Genomic DNA, 18,881 nt, shown 5'->3' on the forward strand with positions numbered 1-18,881 from the left:
CTGTTTTGATATTTAATACAAATTTTCTAGAAATTAATAAAAAAACGGAAACTTCGTATTTAATCTATGTGAATCGGCCTTTAGTGTTTTCATCAAATGTAAACAAAATTAAAAGTGGGGTTTAAATTTGTATTTTGAATATTGAGTAGCAGTTATTTTTATTTAAAAAAATACATGACTGGTAAGTACGACTATAATATTTGGAAATAAAACATCTTACTTTTTTATTAATACTTTTATTCATATATATTTTTTATCTATATCTACACAGGTAAATTTATAAAACTGTTAACATTTTAATAATCAATTAATTTGGCATTATAAACATTGTCATGAAAGAGTAAATGTAAATAATATCCTGTTAATATTATAGGTAACAGTGTTGTATAGTTATGAGTAATTCAGATGAAGATTCATCAACAAAACAAGTGTTAGAATATTACAAAAAATACTCCCAAAACCCCCATCTTCAAAAGTATTTCTCTGGAACTTCAACCACCATCACATATGCACCAATTTCTGATGAAGAAACTCCAGCATTAGCCATCAATATTCCTAAAATAATTATTACCGAAAGCAGTACCACAGACATTTATAGCGCTAAGAAATTGCAATCACTAGAGGGACCAAGTACTGCGAAAGGCTCAAGCCGATCCGTACATAGTAGCAGTGATGCAATTGACATAAAAGAGTCTCAGGATTTTGTTAAAGCTAGTACTTTGCAAAGAAGTAACTCACTACCTTCAAAATTATGCTCTAAAGAAGTCCATTTTGACTTATCGCCTTCAGAAAATGTCAAAATATTACTTTTCGGATCAACAAGCAGTTCAGATGAGTCGATAGAGCATGCACAGATAGAGAAACCTTCTAGTGAGAGTTCTAGTAGTGCTAAAACAAAATCTTCTCCAATTCCTAGTACAAGTTCATCTGAGGAAGAAAATAAAATTATAAATTTTGGAGTTAGTTTGTCAAGTTTGAAGAAAAAAATTGGGTTACCTGTTGCATTTTCCACACCAGTACTTCCAGAACCTGTTCATGGTGAAAACATATATACTACACCAAAAACAAGCTCTAGAGAATACATAAAGAGTCACCAAACTACAGTTCTTAGTGCAGTAGATGAGGAAAAAATATCTAATGTTTGTTGTAATACTGATTCAAATCAGGGGAACATAGACCAGGAGAGAACTAAGAAATCTTCATCAGGTGACGTAAAAATTGAAGACACTAAAATATCTGATGTTTCCAAAGGTGCTATAAAGAAACAGAAAAAAGAACCAATTAAAAAAACTGATAAAGAAAGTACCCAGGAAGAAACTAGTGTAAAAAGAACTAATCAAAAAGTAGTTCAGCTTACTATGTCGACTCCACTCACTCTTGACTGTCTATATGAAAAAAATGCAGAAGAAATAGCTATACAAACAGAAAAATTAGATTCAGACAGCGAGACCAGTGAACCGGAAGGTTCAAGTTGTGATAGTTTTGAGTATATCAGTAGTAATCTTGTTTCTTTACAGTCTTCCCAAGCCCAATGTAACGTTCACAAAAAAGACTCTAGCTTAGGGAAATCTTCAGGCTGTTCTGTAAAAGAAATGTCATCAGGATCTTCTAAATCTCAAACAAGTGATAGTAGAGAGGACATGGATAAAGTGGTTGATCTTTTACAAGTATTTTTGTCTTCTAAAAGGGACAAAGTTACTAAAAACAAGGACTATATAAAGAAGGTTATTAAAAAGATTATGTTCTCTAGTGAGTCTAGCCAGGAAAGATCTTCAAGTCCATCAAACAGTAATAATGAAGCAAGTCTTCCAAGAGATTCTGTACAAGAAAAATCAACTAAAACTAACACTGATTCTACTGAGCCTGAAAGTATAGTTAAAAAAAAATCTAAATCAAAGTCCAATGGAGATTATTTACTACAGTTCGCTGAAAATGAAAGGTTATATCAGATAGCATGGATTGATAATGAAATTTCACATTTATCCAAGCTTAAAAGATTTCTTGAAGCTAAAAACAACAGCGGAAGTGAGAAAGAAACCAAGAAGAAATCTTCAAAATACAAAATATTAGGAAAAGATGAAAAAACTAACAAAGAATTAGAGAGAGAATATATTATTGAGACTGATCAAGGGATTCCCCCAGGTGCAAACGTTAAATATTTTATTGATGGTCAAAAATTCACTGTAGCGCATTGTGACGACTCTAGTAAAGTATCTAAAAGTTCTGTAATAGCTGATATCGCGGTAGATTCAAAAACAAGCTGTACTAACATAAAAGTAAGCACTATTTGTAATGTTTGTAAGCATATTATCTGTATATGCAAGCCTGAATCTTTAGGAGAACCAAAAAACATAGGTTCTTTAAAGAAACCTGAATCTTATAGAACCAAACCTGAGAGTGAATATAGAGAAAAGAAGGAGTCTGAATTTTTACCTGAAGATTTTGATGAAAAAAAATCAAACTCTTTAGAGAAAGCATTTCAGAATTGTAACTGTACCCATGCTACCAATTCAAAATGTACCTGCCCATTTGTTGAAAAGCTCGCCAAACATTTTTCACAATCCAAAGAAATGTTTTATACTCCTAGACCTTCAAGTAATGTAGGTATGCAAGTAAAAGAAAGCGTTCCTGTTAAAATATGTAAGGAAGTACAAAGTAAAGTTGATTCTTTGGACAAACAAGTCCAATATTTGAAGAGTTTGATACAAATAAATGAAGATAATGGAAAATCTGTAGATAAAATGACCAATGAAGAACATAAGAATGGTGTAGGGGACGTAAATAAATGTGTTTCTAAAAAAAGTAGTTTAAAGAACCAAAAAAATGGCGATAAAAAGATTCAAACAAACAGATGCAAATGTACTTCAAAAAGTGTTCAAATTGATTATGAAAGTTTAAAAAGATTGAGAAGTGATTCAATTGATAAGAAAATTCAGACTGAAGAGGAACTTGTCAGAGGCTTTGGCGTTAATAGTACAGGGACATTTAGAAGTTCTTCAAAAAGTGTCCAAATTGGTATAAATGATCCATCTAATACAAACATTAAAACTGAAAAACAAACTTCTAAAGATACTGGTGGACCTACTATGTTTAGTGATAAAATGGTTAATAGTGGTACAGAGATGCTCCAAAATAGATACCAAAGTGCATCAAAAAATGTTCAAATAGATAAAAAAAGTTTATTAGAGAGATTCAGAACTAATGTTGAAAGCAATACAGAAAGGTTTCTTAGTAAAACTAGTAATTCAAATGGTCAATTGCTTTTCAATAATGCTCAAAAAGAATTTGATTCAAAAGCTTTGAACTATGAAGATGGAAAAGATCCTTCCAAAGGTGAAAAAAATGGTGCAAGAAGTCTTCAGTTTGAGGAGAAAATAGAAGCAATAGCTGATACAGTTAGTAGATCCATTGATAATATTAAACAAGCACAGAACAAAACAGATAGTAAATCAAAATTTGTTCAAATTGATAATGAAATATTGAAGAGATTGGGACGTGATTCAAGTGATAATGAGATTCAGACTGAGTCACTTGTCAGAGATTTTGGTGTTAATAGTACAAGGACAATTAAAGGTTCTTCAAAAAGTGTTCAAATTGGTATAAATAATTCAGTTGATGATACAATGGTTAATAGTGGTACAGAGATGCTTCAATGTGCCTCAAAAAATGTTCAAATAGATGAAGAAAGTTTATTAGAGAGATTCAGAAAGAATGCTGAAAGCAATTCAGAAAGATTTCCTAGTAAATCTAGTTCAAATGGTAAATTGCTCTTTAATAATGCTAAAAAGGAATTTGATTCAAAAGCTTTGAACTATGAAGATGTGAAGGGCCCTTTTAAAGGTGAAAAAAATGGCTCGCCAAGTCTGAAATTTGATGAGAAAATAGAAGCAATAGCTGATTCAGTAAGCAGATCCATTGATAATATTAAACAAGCCCAAAAAAGAACAGATAGTACTTCTAAAGGTGATAAAATTATTCAAACAGACAGATGCCATATATGTTGCTCAAAATTTGTTCAAATAGATAATGATCTTTTGAAGAGATCAGGAAATTATTCAATTGATAGGAAGATTCAGACTGAGGAGGCTCTTGTCAGGGAATTTGGTGTTAATAGTACAGGGACACTTAAAAGTTCTTCAAAGAGTACTCAAATTGGTATGAATGGTTCAGTTGATCATAAAATTGAAACTGAAAAACAAACTTGTAAAGATGTTGGTGTACCTACTATGTTCAGTGATAAAATGGTTAATAGTGGTACACAGATGTACCAAAGTAGATGCCAATGTTGCTCAAAATGTGTTCAAATAGATCATGAAGGTTTGAGGGGATTAAGAAGTGATTCAATTGATAGAAAGATTCAAACTGAGGAGGCACTTGTTAGAGAATTTGGTGTTAATAATTCAGGGACAGTGAAGAGTTCTTCAAGAAGTGTTGAAATTGGTATAGACAACTCAGTTAATAAAAATACTGAAACTGAAAAACAAACTTCTAAAGATACTGGTGTTCCTGCTGGGTTTAGCGAAAACATGGTTAATAGTGGTATACAGATGTCCCAAAGTAGGTGCCAATGCGCCTCGAGAGGTGTTGAAACTATAAAACAAGCTACCGAGGATGTTGGTATGTTTAGTGAGAATATGGTTAATATTGGTACACATATGTCCCAAAATAGAGGCCAACGCACTTCAAGAAGTGTTGAAACTGTAAAACATGCTTATAAGGATGCCGGTGCGCCTGCTAGATCCACTGAAAAAATGGTTAATAATGGTACACAGATGATCCAAAATTCCACAAGGAGCGTTCAGATAAATAAAAACAGTTTGCAGAAGCTTAAAAGCGAGTCTAAGGATTCTGGTACATTTGGAAAGTCCGGTGATAGTGAAGAAAAATCAGGGAGTGATGATGAAACATCTGCTATGTATTCACAAATGGGTAGCACTAGTAAGAAAATTGATGTTTTATTTAGGAGGGGGTAGTTTTAAAAGTTGCCGACTTCACAATGATAACACAACATTTTTTTTGATTTTTTTTTTATTATTTTTCTACAAAATCTTGTGAAATCACACCAATAATATTTCTCTGGGAGCTAAATCTGGCAAATATGGAGGGTGACCTAATATAGTTTAAACGTAAATCATTAGGTTTTGCTATGGAAATCACAGGATTGTAAGATAACTCATTGTTTTAGTGACACATAATTTTCTTCAGCTTTTATTATTTATAATATACAGGGTCCGACAATAGTGCGTTGGGCATCTGTAGCTCCTAGAATAAAAAACTTTGGAATTTTGAATAAGTGCAAACATGTATTTCAGGAAAATATTTTAACTTCTATAGGATGGCAAAATAAAACACTAAATCACCACAATACACCAAAACACTTTTACTTTTACACTGGACGCGCGTTTCGCTAACCATGTTAGCATCATCAGCAGATGATTAAAAACTAAAATACAATCTACAATTTGAGCGTTTATATACTCACTCAGTGGGCACCGAGTGGGCGTGGCAAGATCTAGCCAACCGAGTCAGAGCCCACTGAGCGTAACAGTTGGATTTCCGCTACTAGAGTAGTAGGAACAAAGAACTTGAAGGAATTGGACCGTTGTCTCTGTTCATACTATCTTTACATTTATTAATTCTGATGCTTTCATATGCATCTAATTGCCTGTAATTTGAGACTTGTTTAATTAATTTTAAATTATTAAGATCTATACAATGCTCTTTATCAACAATATGTTCGGCAACGCAAGATTTATCCGATCTACCATATCTTATCTGAGCTAAATGTTCTTTAAATCTAGTTAATATTGATCTTCTAGTTTGCTTCTAGATTGTATTTTAGCGAAACGCGCGTCCAGTGTTAAAAGTGTTTTGGTGTATTGTGGTGATTTAGTGTTTTATTTTGCTGTGTAACACCAAAGGTTCCAACCCTCAACTGTAATTCTATAGGATGGCTCAGAAAAGTGTGAGTGGATTGGGATGATTTTTTTTAATGGAACGCCCTGTATATTATTGCATTTTTGGTTTCCTTTTAGATCATTTTACATAATACCCTTTAATACTAAGATATGAGTAAATATATTTCGACAATTTAGAGGTATTAATAAATAAGAAAAAATATATATTTTTTAACCTTCTTAAAAAAAAACTGTCCTAAAATCAAAATTATATTAGGTACATATTTACTTTAGATGGTCTATACTTACTTTGCTATAAATATCGTAATCTTAAATCATACAGGGTATACAAAATTCTAAACCAAACTTTTTAAAATATAATTTTTCTTTGTTTTTTTTAGATGGATTTGTATTTAAAGTATTTTAAAATTTTTAATGGTTTCGCAGATACAGCCAGTATTATTTCATATGGCTCTTTCAATGGTAAAATAAGAGAAAAACCATTGGGTGGCTTTGATAAAAATTTACTATGGAAAATGCGGAAAATGCCATATGAAATATAAAACCGCAAATATCTGCGAAACCGTTTAAAATTTTGAAATTCTCTAAATACAAAAAATGTTCATTTTTTAATTTTCCATCTATTGAAAAAATAATGTACAGGGTGTTCCAGTAAAAAAAAAACGAAGAAATATTATTTTATATTTTAGAAAGTTTTTTACCGTAGAATTTTGAACATCCTGTATGATTTACGATGACCATATTTATAGCAAAGTAAGTACAACCCATCTAAAGTAATTACCTAATATAGTTCTGATTTCAGGACAGTTCTTGTATTTTTAATAATTTGTTTTAAGAAAGGCTGAAAAATATATATATATTTTTTTTATTTATTTATTAATATCTCTAAAACTACGGAAATATATTTATTCATATCTTGGGGGATTATGGTTAAGTGATCTGAAAGGAAGCTAAAAATGCAATAATATACAGGGTGTTCCATTTAAAAAATCATCCCGATCCACCCACACTTTTTTGAGCCACCCTATAGAAGTTAAAATATTTCCCTGAAATATATCCTTTGGTTTGCACTTTCTCACAAAATTCTCATGTTTTTTTTTGTAGGAGCTACAGATGCCCGACTCATTATTGCCGGACCCTGTAATTTATTGCATGGATGTTTGCTGTATACAGGGTGAAATCGGAAATTTTTCATACTACTCTTCTGTTTAAAAATTCATTAATGTTTTCTTTCTGTTCTTCAGCTGTAAGTATCCCAACATCTATTCTCGATCATGGACCTTTAACACTACAATCCACACAGAACAATTGTGCTTGTTGTGGCAGAAAATTGACTCAGGATGAGATCCAAGCTACTTTGTCCAAAAATAACCAGTCTCTATGTTGCTGTAAAGGATATAATAACCAAGCTTACCAAACCCATCCAATGTGGAATTGCTTTTATCATCACCAAGCCTATAATAACAATAATTACTATAATAACAACAGGGCAATGTTTCAAAAGTCCAAAACATATTGCAAAAGATGCAGAGAAAAGTTGCTTGAAACTGTGAAGAAACAGAGACATGGAACTGCATATACGTTGATTTTAGAGGAAAAAAATGGTGGAAATGATGAAAAAACTGATGGAAATAAAGGAAGATTTTCTGAGGAGGTCAGAGTTCAAGTTCCCAAAGTTGAAAAATCAAAAAAATCGAAAGACAGAAGAAACAGTCATGAAAAGAATAGAAACGGGAGTTTGAAGAAACATAATGGACTTCAAGATGATGAAAGTAAACGACAGTATTCTTTAAAGGTTGGTTTATTCAATAGACAGGGTGTTCCCTAAATAGGATAAAACATTTAAGATATTTTATGGAAAATTATTGATAATAAAGTGTTATACCTCTGGCATTTATTAGTTTATTATATTTTTTTTAAGGACTACTTAATAGAAAACCGGCCAGAATTCATATATTCTGCAGAATACAGACGACAGCTCATGCTGAACTCCAGAATACAGAGGGAGCAAAAAAAAGACGCCTTAAAAATGAACTTTTTAGAGGACAAACAACATAGAAATAACAGTATGATTTTTTAAATTTAATTATGACACATCCTGTATACAGAAAGTGTTTATTTTTTAGGTAATGTGAAGCTGTACACTGAAAAAGAAATGAAGGAAATTACCAAAAGAAATTACAGGAAATTACCGGAAGTTAAACAGAAAAATGTGGATAAATATGGTAGACGTCTTCGTGAGGCTGATAAAATAATATGCGATAGATTTGCGAAGGTATTAATATTACAAACACCTTATATATTACTAAAAATTACAAGATTAAAAATGTTTTTTTTTATTTTAGCACGTACAGAAGTCAGTTCTGAAAGGGAAGGCAAATTTTCCAATTGATCAAAATGTAGTAAACTTATGACGTGTATTCTAGTGTTTTATTTTTTTTGTGTGTGTGAGTCCTAAAGAAAATGTTAAGTACAAATAAATGTTGTCATTTTTTATATATTTTTTATGTTTTATATTGTACAAAATATTGACTAAAAATTAAATTATTTTTCTAATATATTAAATTTGTATTTTCTTACTTTTAATATAATATACAACTTTACCGATATACAGGGTTGTTCACCACATACGACACGGAGTATTGTAGCTAAACGATTAGATTTTTACAAATTGTAAGTTTTGGGTTCGTTGAAGGACTATTAGAGCTACAATTTAAAAATATTTTCACAAGATACAGAGTGTCCCAAATAAATAAAAAATATCAAAGTTGTATTTTTTTAAATGGAACACCCTGTATATTATTGCATTTTTAGTTTCTATGATTAAAATAAAGGTAAATTTGATTAAGGTTTATTACACTTAAACCTTACCGTTTTTGAAATATTTTCAATTTTGCGAAATTGCAGTATAAATTTTAAGGCTTCATTTCTCCGAGGATATCAAAGTTTTAATACTAAATATTTACTGAAGTTTATTTATTGGTCAGTTATTGTGTTGCAATAATAAAAATTATACTACCTTATACAGAGTGTCTAAAAATTTATTTTAAATAATTACTAGCTTTAAACGGCAATAACTTATTTAATTTAAATAGAACACCCTGTATATTTTATGAGAATCAGATGCACAATTAATTGTCTATCAAATTGCTTTATACCACTTCTTACCTATTCCTTCAAGTTTTCGTAGAAAATGCATTTTCTTATGATTTAGACCCCATTTATAGGAATATTGACATTTTAGATGTTTTTAAAACAACAAATGTACAAAATATACAGGCTAGTAATACTATCGTTTTTAGTAAAACGATAATATTACTAACCCATTGCTGCAAAAAAGAAAACTATTTAAATCTTTATAAAAGAGTATACCATTAATTAAATATACCACCAGTATTTCCGCCCAAATACTAATTAACTACATACTTAATTGTGTTCGTTAATAAATTATTCTAAATAAATGTGGATTTGAATCAGAAATCAATATATTAATAAGTTATGAAATGAACGTCTCTGTAAAAAAAAAAGTAAAAGCATTGTAAATAAGCATTTGTCAAAAAATTAAATATCATTTTTAAGGTGTTACTTTTTACCACACTCTCTAATTCACATACATAATTCGATTTTTTAGTATTTGGAGCTTATTATTAATCAACGCAAACAGTCAATTAATGTAGTTTGAATACTGGAATCATATTAACTGGTCCTCTTTAACAAATATTTTAACAGTTTTTATTTATTTTTTAATGAAATAAACAAACTATATCGACTATATTAGTATCTGTACTCTTTAAAAATTTGGTACATCCTTAAAAATAATCTAAAATGTCAGTATTCCATGGGTATATTGATAAATGAGTTCTAAGTTAGAAGAAAATGCATTTTCTACGGAAACTTGAAGATAGGTAAAAATGGTATAATACAATTTGATAGACAATTAAATTGTGCATCTGATTCTCATAAAATATTCAGGGTGTTCCATTTAAATTAAACAAGTTATTGCCGTTTAAAGCTACTAATTATTTAAAATAAATTTTAGACACTCTGTATAAGGTAGTAAAGTTTTTATTATTGCAACTTACAATAACTGATCAATAAATAAACTTTAGTAAATATTTAGTATTAAAACTTTGATATCCCCGGAGAAATGAAGCCTTAAAATTTATACTTCAATTTCACAAAATTGAAAATATTTCAAAAACGGTAAGGTTTAAGTGTAATAAACCTAATCAAATTTACCTTTATTTTAATCGTAGAACTAAAAAATGTAATAATATATAGGGTGTTCCATTTAAAAATACAAACTGATATTTTTTTATTTATTTGGGACACTCTGTATCTTGTAAAAATATTTTTAAATTGTAGCTCTAATAGTCCTTCAACGAACCCAAAACTTACAATTTGTAAAAATCTAGTCGTTTAGTTACAATACTCCGTGTCGTATGTGGTGAACAACCCTGTATACGTGTTTTATTTATATCTAAGAATTTTAGTTCCAAAAGAAATACCGTATGATCGAAAAAAACGGCGTCCAGTAGGCTGTAATGTCCATTTGATAGCCATCGCTGACGCTGTTTATTTTTCGATCATATGGTGCCATGCTATATCATTCTGAAGATATTTATTAATATAAAAATGTGTCTTTAAAACTAGAGCCACAACCTACGTGAAGATAAAGGCTTGAGACAAAGATATATGACGTCACGAAACTAGTCAGCCTGTTGTATAGTGTTTTAATATGGGGGGCTATTACATAAATATTAAAGTTTGACTGACTCAGAATGAAATCAAAGCTAGTTTATCCAAAAATAACCTGATCCTATGTTGCAGTAAAAGCATAACAGCCTATGTTACTGCACCCATCCAAGGTGGAAGTGCTTCCATCACAACCAAGCCTACAAGAACAAATATTACTGTAATTGCAACAAGTCAGTGTCTCAAAAGTACAAGACATTGCAAGAATTTGAAGAAAAAGAATACTGAAAGTTTGAAGAAAAATAATGGCTTGAAGATTATGAAAATAAAGGACAGTATTCTTTAGAAGTTTGTTATTTTCCACGCCACAAAGATGAAATAATTTATTAAAAAAACTGTTAAAAGTAAACTGTTCAAAATACTAATAAGATTGTTAAAAGATTAACTTACAGTAACGTAGATTTGTTAGTTTAGTTACCAAACACTGCTGGCGCTGTGAAAGTAGAAGTCTAGTTCTGCTACCAGTCGCTAGATGGCTTCGACGTACATTCAACTCCCATTGATAAGCACTTGAGCAGCAGGAGATAGAATAGACTCCTGCGGCACTAGTACTTAGTAACAGGACAGAATTCAAGCCAAAAAATGACCTAGAAATATAAATAACGTTTATTATAATAATATATATTCGTTTTATTTTTAATAAAAACTGGTGATTAATAAACCGACGCGACGCCTGAGGCCTGAGGAGGACAAAAACAACCAAATCGTTGTGTAGATAAATAGTTAATAAGTTGTAAATAGTTCTTTAAGTAGTATTATCCTTTTTGTTTTGTTACTTAGTGTAAAATAAATTGTGTAATTAGACTTTCTATCCACACGGAACCGACGAAAAACGTAACAATATATTTCTAAAGCAGTACATCTTATTGTGTACTGAGCTTACTGGCACTACTCTTCGTACACACGAAAATTAGCACCCAAAGGCAGACCTCGCCGACACTGTATAATAAGAAAAAACTAAACGAATATAAAAATACCTATAATATGGTGCAGGGGGACCACCAGGCTACTTATTTCATTCAATGCTCGCTGCTAAGGTTAAGTAATACGACCTCTACATAAAAAGCCAGTTGTATATAAGTTGGAAGCAGGCAGACATTAGCAATTTAGGTGATGAGTTGTTTAATAAGAACGAGAACGTAGAAATGCCTATAGATAAATTTGACTAAGAGATATAGGTAGACCCACATTATCACTATAACGAAAAAAATTGTCTTCTAATATGGAATAAGTGTATTATTTGCCAATACTTGTTAGAATTAAATTATATTTATTTTGTTAAGTAAGCAGTAAAATATTGATTGTTTCAAAAAATTAAGGTTTCTATATTTGATATGCTTTTGGCTAAGAAGAGTTCGACAAACAACTTTTAAATAAAAATGACAGACAAAAGTGTCACTGAAATATATGTTCTCCCACTGGACAGACTATACCGGGTGCGTCTCAAAAGTGGCTCACCCCCTATAACTTTTTTATTTTTTCAGATAAAAACACGAAATTTGGTGTGTTAGTATATGACATAAATTAGGATTGATTGACGTATTCAATTGTTTTTGGTCACTTCCTGTTTCACAGGAAATGACTACAACTTTTGATTTTTAAACGACACCCTCTTTATTTTTTTACATTATTCGACAGAAAATTATACTTTGAATAGAATAGCGTATCATATTCGCATATGGTTTATTTGAAATTGTAACATGCGGTTCATAACGAAAATTTGACTCGGAATACCAAGTGTGTGGTACCAAATTATTAGTAAAAAAATACTTTTTCCAAATATGCTAATGAGGCACCCTTGTTCCATTTCAAAAAGTTGAGATATGACTAAAAATACGATTTGGGCATCTTTTAGTCGGCCAGGACAAGACACGAAAAACATTAGACGATCAAATTTATTTTTCCAAGGCTCCTTAATTAAAGATAAGTGTTTTTAACTCTAGATTGTAATTTAAAATACGATTTTTTTAAGCGAAAATGTCAAAAGTTGACGTATGATATGGCATTCTATTCAGAGTGTCATTTTCTATCGAATAAAGTAAAAAATACCGAGGTTGCCATTTAAAAATAAAAAGTTATAGTAATTTCCGGTGAAGAAAGAAGTGACCAAACACAATTGAATACGTCAATCAATCCTAATTTATGTCTATACTAACATACCAAATACCAAATCTTGTTTTTTTATGTGAAAAAATAAAAAAGTTATATAGGAAGCCACTTTTGAGACACACCCGGTACCAGATATTGTTTAAGTATCTTCGAAGAGTTTGAGGCATTATATAAAATCTATGGACTGTTTTCCAATAACTTTAACACGTGGTATTTTTAAAATAAAGCCTTATATTTTTTTTAAATAAGATTTTCCATGTTCCTGCATTTAGATTTTCTATTCTAAATACTCATTTTATAAAAATTTTCTTTTGAACATCACACTAGTTAATTTTTATACAATACAATCGAAAAAAAAACGGCGTCAAAGACGGTCAAGCCCTAGACTTCACATACATGGCCTGTACTATTCTATATTTTTATATTGAATAAAAATGATTTTTAAATGGTGTAGTTTAAAATTCCAGAATTTTTCTTTTTTCGGAAATAGATTTGTGGGTCTAGAAATATTCTATCCTTTTATAATCTTTCTACAACCAATACTAATTTTTGACAAGTTTTATGCCAATTTTTAGCAAATAACGTATGGAGATTGGCCTCGCCAAAATTATCATCTATTGGCATTTCCTAGCCATCCTTGACGCCGTTTTTTTTTCGATCATACAGTATTTATACTTTCGGTAAAAACACTTGCACTTATTAATGAAACACTCTGTATAACTATTAAAATATTTATCATAAAACATTGTTTCAAAGTACCAATAAAAAATATGGCTGAGATACTTAACAACGTTCAAAATTTTGAAGAACTATTAAGAAAATATCTACAATATTAGCACAGACCTCACTTGAAAACAGTTAGAAATAGTAATATTTCGAAAAATTACAAGTAAAAAACAGATTTTCATCACAACACCAACGTTATTGTAGATCACCTTCAAGAAAAAATTATTTTTTATAAATCCCTATCAATATTTTTATGCAATCAGTACATATTTACTTGAAATTAAAACATGAAAAATACTGCCATACCTTACATATCCATATATCCCAATCAAGCCATTCTATTTAGATGATATTTGTAAATAGATCCACAAAAATCTGGATAATTTAAACACTGGAACAATAACAATGTACGTGGAATCTGTCGAAAAAGTCACAATCTTTGAACTGGAAGCATGGTAACCCGCCAACTCAACACGCTATACGAAGTCTGATGAGATCCATGTGTTCAGGGGGGTCACACAATCACACAATCACGGATCAGAGGTCACGATAGTAGATAGATTGAGAACAATTTGTATTGAATAATATAAATCAATGAATAAAAAATATTTTTTAATAAAACTCAAAAATTACACGTTTTTTTTAATTTATCAGATTTTAATTTAATTTATCAGATTTTTTTTTATTAATTTTCAATTTTAGAATTAATTTTTTGTATATTTTCTATTAAATATGCCATTTTTAGGAGTTAACTTCCGTTTTTTTCCTGTTGAGGTAAGTAAAAATACCGCAAAATGTGTTTTTTTCTCAGTAGTTTTTATACAGGTACGGTCGAAAAGTTATTGCTCTTCCGACAACTTAAAAAATATGTAGATGGCGTCCCTTATAAGTTAGAGTCCTATTGACATCGAAATCAAATTTCTCAAATCAAAAAAACTCCAAAACATCAATTTTCATGCAAAAATCTACATTTGTTCAGAATTTATTTGGAACTTCTACACCCTGTATCTTCAAAGGAAGCATTTCAGAATACACATATACCTAGTATTAAGCAGTACTTTTGAATATAGTTTAAATTTTTTACCTAAATTTTTTATAAATTACTAGCGTGTACCCGCGACTTCGTTCGCGTCGAATTAATAAAAATAAATTATGCGTGTCCAAGCGTTTTCCCGAAAGACTAACCGTTTTTTAAATAACAAATATTGTAATTATTATTGCGTTTTCACCCTCTTGGAATTTGAGATTCGAGAAACCCCTCCTTATCGAACCTCTACACCCCACAGTCAATCCGTTTGCCAAAAATCAGCTTTAAATGTCAAGCAGTTTAAGCAGAATCGTGATTACTCAATGGTCATATTTTATGAAACACCCTGTATAAATTTTTAAAAAATCTTAAAATATGTAAAACAACAAAATAAAATATACGTGTTTAAAAGTTTTTTTCCGAAAAACTCACCGGTCTTTAAATAAAAAATATTCTAATATTTGAGGGGTGGTTTCACCCCCTTAGAATTCGAGTTTCGAAAAATCCCGTGTTATCGAATCTCTACACCCTAAAGTCAATCCGTTTTCCAAAAATCAGCTTTTTACGTCAAGCGCTTTAAGCAGGATCGTGATTAATCAATGACCAGATTTTTCGAAACACCCTGTATACATTTTTAAAAAATCTTAAAATATGTAAAAAACAAATAAAATACATGTACAACGCGTTTTTTCGGAAACTTGACCGTTTTTAAATAAAATATATTGTAATATTTGAAGGGTGCTTCACCCCTCTTGGAACTGGAATTTCGAAAAATCTCTTCTTATCGAACCTCTACACCCTAGAATCAACCTGTATGCCAAAATTGAGCTTCTTACGTTGAGTGGTTTGAGCAGGATCGTGATTAATCTGTGAGTCATCACTTAAGGATTTTTATATATTGGTATAGAAGATAAATAAATCTTTATAGAGGATTTCTTAGACAAAAATAATCTCTCCGCCGCTGGTCCGCGTGGATATCCTTTAAGGCACCGTTCACACACACGATTAAATCTATTTAAATCCTCATTTTATGATTCATTTACCGTCTATTAGGTACAATGAACACCACACACTGAACACTTCCTTATTAAACCTGAATAGATATTCCGAACTGTTATGCAGGTCTATTATGCCTCTATAAGCGTTCCCTGTAGAGCTGAGAACTGTCATTAAATAGTTAAAAAAAGAAATAAGCCAAAATAAGTGGTGTGAAAAGGACTTTATTAGAATTATATTTGTTTTTTTTTTCTATCTTTAATCGAATTAAAAATATATTTCTACAAGTTAGGCATTAATAGCAAGTGTCTCTGAAATAAGTCTCAAAAATATTTACTTGACAAGCAACACTAGAAGAAATCTGCTGTCAACTGGCCTGGACCAACAAAGGATTAAAAATAGATGGAGAATAGCTTAACCATCTAAGATTCGCTGATGAGATAGTCCTAATTGCCAATAGTGCTGAAGAACTAACAAGCACAAATTAAGGAACTAAATACATCCAGCAATAAAGTAGGTCTCTATGAATTTATCAAAAACTAAAGTAATGTACAACGAACCAGTTAGACAGAAAAGACATTCTAATAAATAACACAACACTGGAAATAGTAGAAGTATATACCGGGTGTTGCATCATTGGACGGGACATAGGAAATCCCATGTAAATTTTAATGGGGTCAATTATTGGCTTCCCTAATTATTTTAGGGAATAATTATATTTAGGTTTATTGAAGAGCACTAAAACCCACATTCATAAGAATAACTTTAGATATTTTTTATTAGACCGTTTACGAGTTATCGCCGATTTCATTTTAAATATTTCTCCTTCCTTATGGCCCTGTATTTACTTATGAGCACCAGTCAAGGTAAAAGATAACTGACAAATGAAGTTGTCATTTCAGAAATTTACCTATTTAGTGCTTTATTATGGTGCTTTACAAGTAAAATAAAGTAATCAATTACAAGGTTAATTATAGTATTATTACAATATTCAATAACTTATTAATTTGGTTTGGTTTGGTTTGGTTAATAGTACCTAATTAAATTGTTAGAACTTTAGGATTTAAGAAAAGTACTTGTAGGCAAATTTCTGTCTAAATTGTTAACTTTACAAAATAATCCATTAATAAATTTAATTTACAATATTAGAAAAACTGTTAATCCAATTTATATTAATAGTAATAATGTACCTTATGTGGTCTCAGCTTTACATGACTTTCTGCCTTATATTGATAATCTTTATGTTAGTCAAAATTTTCCGTGTTATGAAGTTAGTTTCAATATTTTGAATGATTCTATTAAATTAGTTGATTGTCAAATTAATAAACATGATTTTTCTATTAAGGAACAATTTTTGTCAGTATCTGAACGTTTTAAAAATTCTCATATTTTTATTTTTTACAGATGCATCTAAAAAAGATAAAGAACAGGATTTGGAATATATATTCCATATATAAATTTTAAATTTTCTTTCAAGTGACTACCTGATTCTTTAAGTATTTGTAAGGCAGAAACCATAGCTATTCATGATGCAGTAAAGTTTGCTATTAAAAAGAACTTGCGTAGTGTTATTATCTTTTCAGATTCAAAAAATTAGTAAAAATCTCTTTAAAGCATCTGCTGATTATTGGACCTTAAGAACCAAACGTTTAATTTGTTTAGCAAATTCTAATGGTTTTGACATCAGGATTGCCTGGATTCCAGGTCATTCCAATATCTTGGGAAATACAGAGGCAGATTTGTTGGCTAATATTGGAAAAGATTTAAATATTCCGAAATCTATGGAGATGGATTCAATAGATATTTTTAATTCAATTAAAACTGATATTTTGTGTAATTATAAGGAAAATTGGAAATCTCGTATGAAAGGAAAAAAGCATGTGTATTTTAATATACAAACAATCTTCCCAGATAAACAATGGTTTAAAAATTTCCAGTATATAGATAGAAGACATATTACAACGTTAATTAGAATGCGTACAGGCCATTGCTTAACAAAAAACCATTTATATAAAATTAAAGTGAAGGAAGATCCATTCTGTGAGTGTGGCTCTGTTGAAGACCTAAATCATATCTTTTTAGAATGTCCTATAAATTTTTTGTTTAATTTCGGATTTATATCAAAAAATTTATTGAAATGAATTTTCCTACTCCAATATCAATATTTACAGTTTTGTCTAAGCCAAGTGAAAAATTAATAATTAATAGAAACTATTATGATATATTTTTAAACATAAATAGAATTAAATTATAATGCTCAACTTTCTATTTTTTATTTTCTTTTGTTTCAGTTTCCGAGATGCAGTCTGTTTGTGTGACCTCTATCCTATGTGCCTTTTGTGTGATATAATCTTCCTTTCAGCACGTCATTTATATATTTAATAAATAATAATAATAACATTTTACAGTCACAGGTCACAGGTTACCTTCATGAAGTTAGTTATATTAAAATTTACCCATTATACATTTTACTCAGATAAGAATCAGTGGCCTTGATATGGTTTAGAGCCAGTCAACATCTTGGTCACTCCCAAATTGAGCTGGCGGTTGCCTTGTAGCAGAGCCATCATAAAAAAAGAAGAAGAAGAAGAAGAAGATGTTCAAATATTCCTCCATCGACTGCTAGACAATAACCCAGGCGATCATAAAATTCTCTTCTTACATTCGCTAGTTGGTAAACTGAAATTCTATTGCATTCGGCAGAAATAGCATTTTTTAACTCGTCTAGATTTGGGTATTTTTTATCCTTTGTATCCTGTTTTTAAATGGCCCCAGAGAAAGAAGTCATTTGGCGAAATATCGAGACCTTGCTGGCCAATTTACTGTATGATTTAGGCCAATAACGTTTCCGTTAAAACTATTGTCTAAATATTCCCGAACAGCCAGGGTACTATGTGCCGGGCAGCCATCCATTTGGTACCAAACTTCCTAATTTTCCCTAGCGGCATCATGTAAAGCAGGTAAAATATGATTTTCGAGTAGTTCCAAATAATATTCTACATTTAAATTTCGGGTAAGAAATAATGGCCCGATAATATTGTGTCCGAATATCCCTGCCCAAACATTTCCGATGTAGGAATGAGTTTTCAATAATAATAAAGCACTAAATAGGTAAATTCTGAAATGACCCTAGGAAATGACAACTTCATTTGACAGTTATCTTTTACCTTGACTGGTGCTCATAAGTAAATACAGGGCCATAAGAAAGGAGAAATATTTAAAAAGAAATCGGCGATAACTCGTAAACAAGCTAATCAAAAATATCTAAAGTTACTCTTTTGAATGTGGGTTTTAGTGCTCTTCAATAAACCTAAATAGAATTATTCTCTAAAGTAATTAGGGAAGCCAAT

The 18,881-nt window shown here is 30.5% G+C and overlaps 1 protein-coding gene and 1 long non-coding RNA gene across 3 annotated transcripts; both read left to right on the forward strand.

Moving 5' to 3' along the window:
* Positions 1-140: 140 nt before the first annotated feature.
* On the forward strand, positions 141-8,445 carry LOC115891856. Of its 2 annotated transcripts, XM_030912438.1 has the most exons (6): positions 141-181; positions 374-4,938; positions 7,163-7,713; positions 7,840-7,984; positions 8,045-8,193; positions 8,264-8,445. In XM_030912438.1, exons 2-6 carry the CDS (start codon positions 393-395, stop codon positions 8,330-8,332), a joined length of 5,460 nt encoding a protein of 1,819 aa, XP_030768298.1. In that variant the 5' UTR covers positions 141-181; positions 374-392; the 3' UTR covers positions 8,333-8,445. The 2 variants fall into 2 exon arrangements, with proteins under 2 accessions (XP_030768298.1, XP_030768299.1); XM_030912439.1 differs by lacking the exon at positions 141-181 and having other exon boundaries at positions 258-4,938.
* Positions 8,446-17,876: 9,431 nt separating this feature from the next.
* LOC115891799 lies at positions 17,877-18,108 on the forward strand. The gene is made up of 2 exons (XR_004051900.1): positions 17,877-17,952; positions 18,008-18,108. It is a non-coding gene; the product is annotated as an uncharacterized LOC115891799 (long non-coding RNA).
* The last annotated feature ends 773 nt before the right edge of the window (positions 18,109-18,881 follow it).

Source organism: Sitophilus oryzae, unplaced genomic scaffold (genome assembly GCF_002938485.1).
Source record: "Sitophilus oryzae breed Bouriz unplaced genomic scaffold, Soryzae_2.0 scaffold_119_pilon_pilon, whole genome shotgun sequence".
Lineage (NCBI taxonomy): Eukaryota > Metazoa > Arthropoda > Insecta > Coleoptera > Curculionidae > Sitophilus > Sitophilus oryzae.

Coding starts and splice junctions, on each gene's coding strand:
- LOC115891856 (XM_030912438.1), top strand. CDS start 393: ATGAGTAATTCAGATGAAGATTCATCAACAAAACAAGTGTTAGAATAT. Junction 4,939..7,162: donor TTCACAAATGGGTAGCACTA/GTAAGAAAATTG, acceptor TCTGTTCTTCAG/CTGTAAGTATCCCAACATCT. Junction 8,194..8,263: donor TATGCGATAGATTTGCGAAG/GTATTAATATTA, acceptor TTTTTATTTTAG/CACGTACAGAAGTCAGTTCT.